At 33.2% G+C, this 13,901-nt stretch overlaps 1 protein-coding gene across 1 annotated transcript in view; it reads left to right on the top strand.

Moving 5' to 3' along the window:
* Nucleotides 1-13,901, top strand: part of LOC130452431 (zinc transporter ZIP13 homolog) — a 35,176-nt gene that overhangs the window by 14,589 nt on the left and 6,686 nt on the right. The window contains exons 2-3 of the mRNA XM_056791712.1: nucleotides 832-945; nucleotides 2,722-2,894. Of these exons, the coding sequence (XP_056647690.1) occupies nucleotides 832-945; nucleotides 2,722-2,894 (287 nt within the window). The remainder of the gene's footprint in view (nucleotides 1-831; nucleotides 946-2,721; nucleotides 2,895-13,901) is intronic.

The raw sequence follows: 13,901 nt of genomic DNA, 5'->3' as shown, positions 1-13,901 counted from the left end.
AGCGTATGAACAGCCCTCGTACATATTTCACGATTGAGAACCGAAGATCCAGAAAATAAAAAGGAAGTATTCAATTATTACCAAGTTCATCTAATTAGAAAACAATTGACTGAAAATTGTCATATAAGTATTTTTTATAATGCCACAAAAATTCATAAGCTTTACGTTCGAGCCCTGTCGAGCATCGTTCGTTTTGAAATCGGAGTCCCAGAATTTTTGCAAGTTTTCCTCAACTATTGCCAAGATCATCTAGATACCCAACGCACTACTCGTTTTTGACCCTACCCGTCTAGGGTGCCCTCTAGACGTGCAGTATCGTTATTTAATAGCCAGATCTCGTATGTACAAAAACATGTGTTTAAAAATGTTTTATCCATTTAATCTCCAATTTTTTTTAGTAAAATTATATAGCCTGTTATAATGTCTTTACATGTCTCCTCTATTAACATTTTTCGCACATTTTAATTTAGTTTGAAATAAATATTCGTCGTAGAAATTCGTAGTTAACTTCACCCCATACATGCTTTTGTTTATAATTTATTTCACGTGGAATCGTAAGAAAACAAATTTCTCTTCAAATTCATCTTGTGTCACGTTTATGATCATAGGTAGGCAAACTATCACTTCAACATGTGTTTTCCATTTACCGCATATAGAAGGAACTAACGACGGATCCAAATGTTGAAGGGCTATCTAGCCGAATTTTCACTTTTTAGATGTTGTTCGGTTTGAAACCAAGCCGATTTAATGAGCAGATGGAGCAACATGTCACACGACTATCAGAGCTTCCTCATATTTTATGAAATCTAATAATATGTATATTTGTTACAGATAGTGCGAATAAATTGAAAACATTGCTAAGTTTTGCTGTAGGCGGACTTCTGGGAGACGTATTTCTTCATTCCTTGCCTGAAATTTGGGCTAATGATACAGTTACAAAATTTGGTGAGTATTAAAATTACTACCGTGTAGTTTTTGTTATCAATTACCCATAGTACCAATCCCGGTATTCATATTTTTCCCGTTGTATTCGTTAGGAATTTATCTTCTTGTTCGATCTACCTCAATGCATTCCGTTAACTGAAACACATGAAACAACTCTTTGTTTCCAATTTAATCCATGACCACACTTATTCCTTTATGATTTGCACTCAAGAAATGAATTCTACTGCACCGAAGCAATTATTCTTAATATTTAGTTTTTATATAAACATGTGAAACATATTAATTAATCCTGTAATTAACAACAAATTTTGTACCAAAATATACCCTCATAGTACTTTGCACTGTGTAAAATACCATTTTTCTAATTTAAAATAGCTATTTTTTCTGTTTAGAACTCCTGCTATATAATACATCACTTAATAAGTCGTTTGGATGACACTTAGATGGCGCTGCCATTATCAAATCCATATGACGTTTATGATGTACCAGCTTTCAAAAGAATACCTATGACTATGTGTAAAATTTCATGAAATTTCGATTAGTCAGAAAAAAGTGACAGCAATTCAAGTGAAGCTACTTTTGTTATTTTCGAAACAATGGATCAAAAATACTTCGTGTGTTAATTTATCATTGCTTAAAAAAATAACTGTACAAGCTCAGAAATGGTTTCAAAAGTGTTATCCGGACTCTGCTCCATCGGGAAGAACCATTTGTTATTGGTTTGCTGAATTTAAACGTGGTCGTATATACATCGATAATTGTAAACGTTCTGGTCGTCCAATTAAGGTGGTTATTTCAGAAAACATAAAAAAAGTGCGTTATATCTAATCGTAAATTGAAATTGTGTGAGATAGCTGAGGTCGTAAAGATATCAGAAGGCAATCTGTTTACAATTATCCATGAACATTTGAACATGAGAAAACTTTTTTTAAACTGGGTGCCGCATTTACTCACAGTCGATCAAAAACAACGTGTTGATGATTTAGAGCAGTGTTTGGCTATGTTTACACGTAATAAATTACTTTTTGTAACGTCGATATGTAACAATGGATGAAACATAGATCCATTATTTCACTCCGGAATCAAAACGATCATCATCTGAGTGGACTGCAGCCAGTAAACCACGTCCGAAGCGTTCAAAGGCACATCAGTCAGCTGGGAAGGCTATGGCTCGGTATTTTGGTACGCACATGAAATATTATTCGCCGACTATCTCCGAAAGAGAGGGACAATCAATATCGAATGTAAAAATTAAGGAAAAACGCTGTTTCACCAAAACAATACACCGATTCAAAAGTCGATGAAAACGAAGGTTAAATTGATCAATTACACTTTCAATTGCTTCCTCATCCACCATATAGTCTTGATCTGGCACCCAGTGACTACTAGCTATTCGCTGATTTCAAAAAAATGCTCTCCAATAAGAAATTCACCTCAAATGGAGAAACAATTGTTGAAACTGAAGCCTATTTTGAGGCATATGTCAAATCGTTCTAAAAGCACGGCATCGAGAAATTAGAGAAGCATTGGAATGATGTTATTGCTCTTGAAGGAGATTACATGATGAATAAAATCGCTTTTTAGCAAAAAATTTGTTTTCCTTGGTCACACGACTTAATGAGTGATGTGTTAGCAATTTTTTCTGTTTATAACTCCTGCTACATATTTTCTTTTTTTCACTTAAAAACAGTAAATATGCATAATAAAAAATAATAACTCCATTTTTGTAACACTAACAACACCACACGTGTTTATATATTTCTTTTTAATTTTCAGATAATGGACACCATATCTCAAACAGTGGACTGTTAATTTTAACAGGGCTTATAATATTTGTGGCCGCCGAAAAATTATTCTCTGTGATAGAACAAGTAGAAAATAGTGAAATAAACACAGTAGAAAATAATAATACCAAAGGTTTAAAACAGCCACTCGGACAAAAGAAATCTGTAAGTTTCTCTATTATACGTACATATAAAAGAGTACACGAAATGCATTTAAATACCTTATTTAAAAGAATTATTATCCATTATTAGATCTGGGCGGGCAGCTGTCCACCTATTCCTTATTTCAAGAACTTGAGCATCTGCTCTTCATCAGTCCAACTTAACGCTGATTTGGCATTGACCGTATATATCCTTGGACAAGAAAGCAAGTTCTTGTTTAATAACCCACTGCTTGTTTTTTTTGTGCTTTTGCTCTATATCCTTCATCATCGTTCAAGTTTCCCACCCGTGAGTCAGAACTAGGAGTAGACTTTGTAGAGGGATACTTTGCTTGAGCTAACTAATAAGCAGCTATTCAGGTATTTCAATAGTGTGTGATAGCTTCTGTTCGCAGAGGCAAGGCCAAAAATGCCGAAATCATATCTTCTTCTTTAGAATACTACTTGTAGTGTGAAAGGATTTATAATATTCGATTCTTAGTTTCTGGCTTCTGAGTTTATAGTGTTGTCCTTATGCAACGACTACTCCTGTGTTCTTAATTGTAATTCATGATTATGAAAGGAAGGTTCACTGGCTTAAGTTTCCACTTTTTCCAAAGAAAATTGAAAGCATAATTCATTTGAAAACATGAAATACATTTTTTTCTCTGTAGATGATTGTTTTAGAATAAAAAACTTGAGTTTTGTTAAGAATTTAATTTAATTAATCAGGCACGATTTTCTGCCCATTAATTTCAATTGATCATTAAATTATTTCCATTTCATTAATTCGAAATGGTGTATTCAAACTCAAGGATAAAAGAATCGTCTATAGCTTCCATTCTTTTTTGTCGAACAATAAATGAAAATAAAATTTGAAAAGAATCGATGATAGAAGAAATGTCTAGATTTTAAAAATGAAAAATTGGGAAATGTGTCAAAAAAGTTTTGTTCAGTGCAATTATTTTAAGCTAAAGGTAAAATAAAAAAGATTATTTCCATCTTTCAAGGACAACAGATCCAGTTATACATATATCTTAAGCACTGTAAAGACATTAACAATAGTCCTTCAATTGCATGAATAGACACTGGTATTCATAAAATATTTTAGATCTGATTAATACGAGGCTTGCTACTTAAGTTTTTAGATGTGGTAACACTGAATATGTTACATGTCTAGAAAACTTATAGAAGAATACCAAAAGTGGGGTCTACAGGTTAGCACGGAGAAGACACAATACATATGTATAGGATCAGAAGATTCACCTGGGAATTTAGATCTAGAGGGAAAAATAATTAAAAACTGTAAGGAATGCATATACCTAGGTGTAAAACTAACAACAACAGGACGAAACGAGGAAACAATTAGGGACAGAATAACCAAAGGAAGAAAAGTAATAAGAGCCCTGAACTCAGTGCTGTGGCAAAAGAATATTAGACCAGAAACAAAAAAGAGAATATACAACGCCATTTTACAACCAATAATTACATATAGCTCCGAGGTTTGGCAACTTACAGAAAAGCAAAAAAATAACTTAAATGCAGTGGAAATGGATTTCTGGAGGAGAGCAGCAAGAATATCTAGAACGGAACATATAAGAAACGAGGAAATAAGAAGACAATTGAAAGTAGAAAGAACTTTAGTAGAAGATATAGAAAAGAAACAGTTGATTTGGTACGGACACGTTAAGAGAATGGGAAGAGAACGACTACCAAGAATAATATTAGAATGGACCCCCAAAGAAAAAAGAAAGAGGGGAAGACCACCTAGAACATGGCTACAAGGAATCACTAGAGCAATGTCCGAAAGGAACCTAGCAGTCGACGACTGGCAAGATAGACAGGCCTGGAGATTAGGAACCCAAAGGCGTATAACGCTATAAAAGGGGATATATATATATATAACACTGAATATGTCAAACCTGAAATTACCGTTTGACATTTTTAATGGTGAACTACATGTACCACTGTAAATTTTCATCTTGGTAAAAAATGGAATTAATTCGCAAAAATGATCATGCGATGATATTCTACTATCGACGTATATTAAACCAACAGCAGTGTGCCAATCAACTCGTTTCGACTTTTGTTGATGAAACACCATCTCGAGCCTTCGTGTTTCGCTGAATTTCCAAATTCAATTGTGTTCGCATTTCGCTACAAGATGAATTTTGTGAAGGTCGTCCAAAATCGTCTGTAGAGCCAGAAAACATTGATGATGTGCGTGAACCGATATTGTAAGATCGTCATGTGCATACCTTGAGATTATGGCATTCTTGACCATTAGTTCCACTTGCATACGTTCAATATTGCATAAAAGTTAGGCTGTCAAAAATATTTGCTCGCGTTGGATACCGCATAATATGACAATCGATCAAAAAAGCCCGTGTCGGTGGGTGGAAATGAATGAGGAAAAAATTCAATCACGGTGCTTCAAGATATATAAGATTTATGCATATAAACCCGAAACTAAACAATAATCGATTCGAACGGACCCGAATAATCGAAAGCACTTCGAAGCAACTGGTCGCCTGTTTTTTTCGGAATAATTGGACATGTCGCCAGCGTTCCATTAGAGCAACGTATAACGGCTAATTCTCAAAGGTACACCAGCTTTTGTTTAACAGAAGTGTTCTAAAATATCAGGGAAACCAATAATAGAAGATGAGTCATTCTCCACCACGATAATGCGAGTTCTCACACAATTGATAGGTCATCCACCATACTTGTTTGGTACCCATTGATTCTTCTCATTACCGCAGAACAAAAATAAATTGCGAGGTCAACGTTTTTCTACACCGGAAGAAGAGGTTTGTTTTACTAGTCTGCTCAAATTGCAATTTCAACAGTTGTTAGTATCTACTTTTCAATTAGTTATTCATTATTTCATTTGCATCACAATAAATCATGGTTCGTGTTATGTAGATACTTATATGAAACAGTAAAATATTGATATTGAATATTTAATATAATAAATACCTTAACACCGATAATGATTATAAATTAATTACTTTTTAAAACAATTATGATATTACTAGTAATAAAATGTTATCACCATTCCATCAAATTGAAAAATAAAACAAAATTGATAACGTGAACATAAACAATTGAAACAAATTTGACGTCAATTAAAAATAGATAATTCATCATTGAAATTCCTCATTGTGTATTGACAATTGAATGATTCGCTACTTACATAAAGTTTTCTTTCATACCAGAATGATCATTACCTGGTCACTAAAAGTTACCGTCAAATAGGGTGAATCGAGACGATAATATTCCCTTATAATCCACAACCATTAATGTTTAAATTGACAACATTTTAAGACTTATTTTTAAATATAATAAAACACATATTTTTTTGGAAAATCAATGTATTTATTATTTTTTCATTAATTACAGAAAAATAGAAGTATTACATATCTGTCTGTAGCACGTTTTACTACACTCGGAAAATACTCCTTCGGCAAAGAACACTTGTATTCATTTTTCCAATTTTGTAGAGTTGGCCACCAAACCTTTTTCATTGGGTCAAAAATACAGACCTCAAGTGGCTGTGTTGAATGGGTTCTTCAAACCATTCTATAAATCTTGGCGACATATGTCTACATAAGTTATCGCCAATGATTACCCTTGATGCCAAACTCCTTTTCAAGGTAGAGAGCAATACACCATTCTTCAAATTATGGCTGGTCGAACTAACCACTTTTATTTCGTAGCGCACACCTTTTGCACAATTTGTCAACCAGGTATCGTAAAGATGCTCGTTCCTATAGGCAATAAATAGAGTAATAACTGGCCATCATCACTTACAGCAAACATTACTAATGTCGATGTTTTGGTTGAATCGATTTTGCATTCTAGATGTTTTATGTTTCTTTTTACAATGACTTGTTTCCATCCGGAATCATCTACAAAGCAAGTTTTATCATAGTTGATGATGGATTCTGGTTCAATATTTTGTAAGTTTTCTTGGAGGTGATCAAAATATTTATCTAATATTTCCCGAAATCTCGCTGCCTGAGCCCGTTTAATATTTTCACACAGTCTTTCTGCATGTTTCTTTGGCCTCTCTTTAGCATGACTTTGTAGCGTCGATCTTGTCATATTATATAACTCTTGTGCTTCTTGAAGGGTTATTTGGCCTCTTCTGCCTCGAAACTGTTTCAAGCTCTTCTTTATTATAATTTTGATAAAACCGGGTCCCACACGTTCTTTTGTATTTTCGGACCATCGTCCCGATTCACCTCTAGAAGGATTTGTTCATTTCTGAAACTCATTTTTTCTGCTAAAATGCTAGATTAGGACTATAGGCGTCACTAAAAGACATTGGGATAACTGATTTCATGTTATCGCCTACCAAGACCCATATGAATAAAGAGTAGGATAAGATCACATTTTTGATAACAGTATAATATGTGTATGAATCGAAGATGGTGATATCGATAAAGAGAGATAAAGAGATAAGTTGGGAACCCTGTATATCGAATACATATATACTTACATGCATAAAAAATTGGAAATAACTGCCCTCATCCCCATGTTATCCGCACTCTGTATGGAAAAAAATTACGCCATAATAAAAACTTGGTAATTTAAAATAAAATACAATCCTGCTTTAACCAAGTAAAGATCGTCTAAGCTGTAACTTGAAAATCCTCAGACTTACTAAAATAGTTGGGATAATTCAATTGCAGATTTGACTCATTAAATAAATTTTTATAAAGGATTTTTCCGTAAAGCATTTTTTATTGCAAGATATAAAAAAGTTGAATTTATTAGCATGCTACTAGATTGTAGTTTGTATGAGGAGTCGTTTAGGCTTTTTAGCCAGTCTGCACATATACCTACAATACTTAACATCTCACCTACATTACTGAACATCTCACTGTTCTGGTTCAAAAACCCGTAGATTTCTGCCAAAGGGTTTCTGTTTCCCATTTCCCAAGGTGTTGGTACTACTTCGATGTACTTAACAATTGCTGCAGAATGTGCAGTTGTCGTCCTCTACCAAGCCAGAAGATTCACCACCAGTTTAATGTCGTTTCTGGTCATTAAGAAAATTTTCTCACACTTATTATCAGGTATGGTTATGAATCTTTTGGATTGTCTTAAGCCTGGAGTATTTCTCCAGTAAAACTCCATCTGAATCTTTAGCAATCCATTCAGTTATTTATTGATGTGACATCTTATGAGGGACTCTGATCTAAATTGTGGAGTCTTTGCACCTTTTTTGGTAACGCTGTTTACTTCCTCATTGCCTGGTATACCCTGCTACCTATGTTAGAGTTAATTTGTAAGCTATTAAATTAAGACTATGTTTACACTTCCACGTTAGCTTGGACGTGCACTGAATAGCCTTCAGGACCTTAATGGCTGCTGGGATATCGGAGAGAGGTTTACATCCAAAAATTTCTAAGCACATTTGTTTATTGCTACCCGAGAAAATAGTGAGTGATTTACCCAGTAGTGTATGGAGAGGTTGCATTTTTGTTGAAAAATGTCCAATCCAGCTTCTTGCGCTCTCTTCGAACCATCTGTATATCGGAAACCAATTTTCAAATTAAATGTACAATTTTATAAACTGGACAACTGTTATTCTGACTTCGTTAGGTAATTATCACTTGTCATATTACAGTGCATCAAAAAATTTGTGGTCAGTTAGAATAAACTATCCAGCAGTGCCCAATACACAGAGAAAAACATTTCGTGGTTATATTTTTGTATTGTTTACTTCAGTTTTTTGGTTCTTTTATTTTTGATAATCTTGTGCTTCTTGCTGTTTTTATTTTGTATTTACAGATACAATTCTCTCTAAATTGTTGATTAGTGACCTTTACAAAATTTCTGGTTTTTTGAATAATGTAATTGATGAAAAATCTTGTTTTCTAAACAGTTTTATTTATTGAAATATAGATCGTGTTTTTACTTTTCATTATACTAGAAATAAAAATATATTCACAAAAAGTGAGGATAATTTCCAGAAATTATCAAAAAAAGTTCAAAACATGGAAAAAGTCAAAAAGCAATCGTCCCAAAAAACAATATACCGATGTTAAAAATAGTTAAACCGTGTAATCCCCATATTTCACAATAGAAATTTATAACAAAAAGTGAGAAGTAAACCTATAAGACCTTTTTTTCATATTTTTTCCATAAAAAACTTTTCAAAATCAAAATATATAGAAACAAATTAGGACATCTAACCTAAAAATTAGCATTAATTGAGCATTCCTTGTTGCAAGCCAATAGAAATATGTCTATTTGCAGACGACACTAGTTTCTCTTGGAGCAACCTTAACCTTACGGCACTTCTTAGGACCATATCTAGTGACCTAATCACCCTTAAATCCTGGTGCGATTCAAATCTTCTGTTTCAACGTTTCTAAAACCAAAGTTTTATCAAATAAAAACACATTGCAGCCTTTTTCATTAAATAATGCCACCATTGACGTCCTTGAAATGGGCCTTATCCAAAAAAATTAAGTTTCTTCTGCGTTGCGCTGAGACCAGTTTCCAAAGAACTCAACTTATCCACCTCCTTGACAGTCTATTATACCCTTATTGGGTCGCATCTCCAATATTCCCTTCCCTTCTGGGGTACGTATGATGCGACTCAATTTGAGAGAATCTTTAAACTTCAAATAAGAGTTGTTGATATTTACTCGGACCAAACAGCAGGGCTCACTGCAGGGAATTCTTACTCATGCTTCCTTCGTTTGTCGTCGTAAGCACGCTTCTCCAATTTCAGAAAGACTTCCGACTAAAAAGGGCTCGGTATTCCAGATAAGATCATGAAATTGTCCTCAAGGCAACCCACAGCTTATTTTTATTAAGTTGATTCAGACAACCAATTGTCATTACAGACAAGTATATCGAACAAAGTGTACGTATGTTTCAATGGGTTAAGAGATGATTATCGAATTATTATCAACCATCATAGTGATAAAATGAAGGATAGAAATTTTGTAGAACAATAATCAAATTGATGTTGTATATATAAAATGTGACTGGAATTATATTTTAAACGACTTGTTTATAATATTAAACAATGAATATTATCTGTGAATAATTTGTGAAACAAAGACTGTTTGCATTCAACAAGTTCTATAAATATTAATATCATTTGCATGGCCATTAAAAATAATCAGTTTATACCATTGTTGATATACTGACTAAAGGCTAAATAAATTTGAAGTCAAATTTTTAACGGGTAGTACAAATATAGAAAAAAACGCCATTTTTTTATTAACTCATTCAGTAGCTTATCAAGACACTGTAATTGCTAAAATAATAATAGTTATCTTTTCCGTTACTTTGTTGCCTGCTTAGTACCAATGAACTGGGGCAATGATAAGTTTAAAACTTAAGTACTCTTTAATAAATCAAGAATTTTGTTGCTAAAACTAATTTTCCATTAAAATCAAAATTTGAAATATTGCCGTGGATTGTTTCATTAATAATATTATTAACAATATTTTTAAATCATAATTTATATAAATTGATATTGAATATACAAGACACATAATAGTTATTTATGCAACAAGTGAGTAAAGTAATACTTTTTTCACGAGTAGGGCGGTTTCACCATGTTGTGATGTCATTCAAGACGCCATGATACTAATCAGCGTTGTCGAGGGAAATCTAATTTGTTATTTTTAAATACAATATACGTAATGTAAATATTGTTTTTTCTTTAAAATATAGTTTTTTTTAGATAAAATTAATATTAATAGTTATTTACGCAACAAGGGAGTAAAGTAATACATTTTTCACGGTAGGACGGCTATTCCTTCCTGTGATAAAAAGTTACTTTACTCACGAGTTTCATACAAGTCCGTAGACTCAAAAAAATTCGACGAAACTTATATCAATTTTTATTTTATAATAGTAATATTAAAAGTACAACTGCGAGCATTATTAATTTGTAGTAAAGAAGTTACATGACTATTGGTACTTGAATTGGCAACATTTAACCAGTTCAAAAAAATAACATCGTCTAGTTGTATTAGTACTTATTGGATTGTTGATAGGATCCTGAACATTTACAATGTTGCTTGAAGTCGAACTTATTGTTCCCGTTAAAATTTTCACTGCGGAAACCATTTTGTTTTCTATTAAGTCGTGCTTCTTTAGTTGAATTATATCACCACCAGATTGCCCTGTGTAGTTTTTTGGATTAGGTAAATTCAAAAGGTATTGATACCTACAACTTGGGTTTTACATTTTCCATTTTCATACTGCAAAACGAAATGATCTGTTTTGACATTTGTGGGTCGTTGGTTTTTATATTTTTTATAAATGTTTACCAAGTTTAATCTATTGTCAGATATTTCACCAATAACAGTAAATCGACGTTGAACATGAGTTTTTGTATCAGGTACTGTGATAATTATAACATTTCCGGAGTTATTAATATCGTTACACTTTATTTTATAATTCTTCCCTTCACAGAGTTCCTGTGATTCCGAATATTAAAGCAACCTGAAAGATGTTACAAATAATATCTAACCTGACATTAAAATTTTTTGCTGTCATACCTTATCCATGAGATAATGATCGTCTAGAGCTTGCAATAGAAACTTATTAATTTCTTCACGGGCAAATGTTTTAGATTCTTTGGGTCTATAGCTAACTGATTCATTTTTCAAATATGCAATGAATTTCGAGTATTTACTGATGTCTACGTCGTTTTTTACCATACCAGAGCGCTTTTCAGTTTTGAATAAGTCGACCAAAGTGTTAAAGACTTCCACATTTTGGATTTAGTTTCAAAGTAAGCTAGAAATACTCTTTGTGTGAAGCTTTTTATACCTTTTTTAGTACGTCACTCCATAAAAGAATTATATTCCTTTAAATACTGCTCCCTGTATTTCTCGGGGACAAGATTCATAGTCGCTGCAGTTTCCGATTCAACTACATCTGCTGGTGTGCAGTTGATATGAATCACTAATAATACTACACTCCTTTTAATTAGACACAAAAGGGATTTTCTTGAATGAATATCAAGAAATAAAAGTGTGACAATTTATCGGAGAAACGAATTGACATGAAAAAGAAAGTGTTCATAGCCCACTATTTTAATAAAACAATTTTATAATTGCGTTAAAAAATGACACGTTTCGGCACTTTTTTTAATGCAAATGCGTGAAAAAATTATCCGCTACGGTACTTTTTTCGTGCTTTTTGACGGATTCAGAAATTACATTTTTTATGAATGCAAATGAATGAAAAAATACGTGAATATTATAATGGACGTAGAAAAAAATATTTATTCACTTGGAATTGCTAAATTTCATAATAGGTACATTCCTTTTTGACAATGGCGGGTCTTGGTATGAATTGTAAGGTGTTCAACAATGTTTCAAAAAAAATACTTTCCTTGTAGAAGTTTTGCGTCTGTGTTACAATTTCCATTGATTTTATAGACTTCCCTGCATTATTTGTCGTTTTAATAAGAAAAATTCGCAATATCTAAAATGCAAATATAATGCATGTTTGGTTACCAAAAACCACAAATACAATTATTTTTGACATAAATATCTTGAGTTAATTTTCTTGTCTAGCTTTTTTCTCTACTAACAACACTTTTTTCTATGTATAACTATTTTGGACCTATCTTTCGTTTTTAATTCTATCTTTTCTTAGTATGATTATTTACAAAATCTCTTTATATTTATTGAGTTAAAAAACAACTTCCGTACTGCACAAAATCACATAAATTAAATTATAGTACGGCCCCACTACTTTAGTTCGAAAAAAATACATTATACTTATTTATAAATGTATTTATAGGTAAAAATTAAAAGATACGAAACAAAATGTTACTTTTTAAACACGACATTGTTTGAATGACACGTTGAGGGCACTCCTCAAACCGTTTGCGTACATTTTTAAAAACTTTTTGAAGAAGTCGTCGAGGAATACTCCTGATCTTTTCTTCACTTCAATATTGTTTCTTAAATCTGTCAAATTTCATGGATTATTCTCTTAAGATAACACCACAAAAAAAATCAAGGGGGGTCAAATCAGTGCTCCGAGGTGGCCTTTCAATATCACCTCTTCGTGAAATCACTTTTTCTGGGAACAACTTGTGCAATGCAGCTAAAGAGTTGTTAGTGGTGTGATATGTGGCCCCATCCTGTTAGAACCATGTCAAGTTACAGTGACTGCATGTCCTCTGTTATAAGTAGGGCCTAATAATGCAGTTCACCGACATAGCGACCCAAACGGTGAGCTTTGGGCTATGCAACGGGCGTTTATTTAAGGTCTGTGGATTCTTTTCTCCCATAAAATGAAAATTTTGGCGATTTACGTATCCATCCAAATGAAAATGTGCCGGAAGAACATGTTGTTGAACCTCTCTAACATTGCATTAACAAAATTCAATCTTATAACGTAATCATTTTCCTGTAGAGCTTGCACAATCTGAATTTTTTAGGCCTTTAGGTGTGAATCAGATCGCATTATGCGGTGAATTGTGACTCTTGATAATCCCAGTTGAGACTGACTCTGTGTCGAGGGTGTCGGCTTACAGAATCTGCTTCTGACTGAATGTTTCCAGGCGTTCTTGCTGTCCTTGGACGGCTGTGATGAATTTCGCCAATAGTGTTTCCAGTAGTATTGAATGTCTGGATTCAAGCTAAAATTGTTGTATGGCTTGGAGCTTCTGCAATGCTGCGCAGGCGATAATGTAACCGATACAATCGTCGAATTCGAATAAGTGATCGATTATTTTCGAAATACACGCGCACGCACTCCCGTGATGGCATGATGGCCACTAAAAATTCAAGGAACGTCCTAGTAAACGACCCCCGCGCCTTGTTTGCTTCTTGAAATAGTTGGATCGTTTTGAGACACCCTGTATATTACTGTTAATCTGTTCAAATGACCTTAAAAATGCAACAGCGTGAATCGGAAGATGGATTATTAATCTGGTCGACATTACAGAGCTGTTTAACAAGGTATTACAGGAGGATTGCATAGATAATAAAAAATTTTTTTGTGTTGTATGAGTAGTAGGAAATGTTAA

This window comes from Diorhabda sublineata, chromosome 1 (genome assembly GCF_026230105.1).
Source record: "Diorhabda sublineata isolate icDioSubl1.1 chromosome 1, icDioSubl1.1, whole genome shotgun sequence".
Lineage (NCBI taxonomy): Eukaryota > Metazoa > Arthropoda > Insecta > Coleoptera > Chrysomelidae > Diorhabda > Diorhabda sublineata.
Note: the sequence above shows the minus strand (reverse complement) of the source record. Positions and strands in the feature narration are given on the sequence as shown.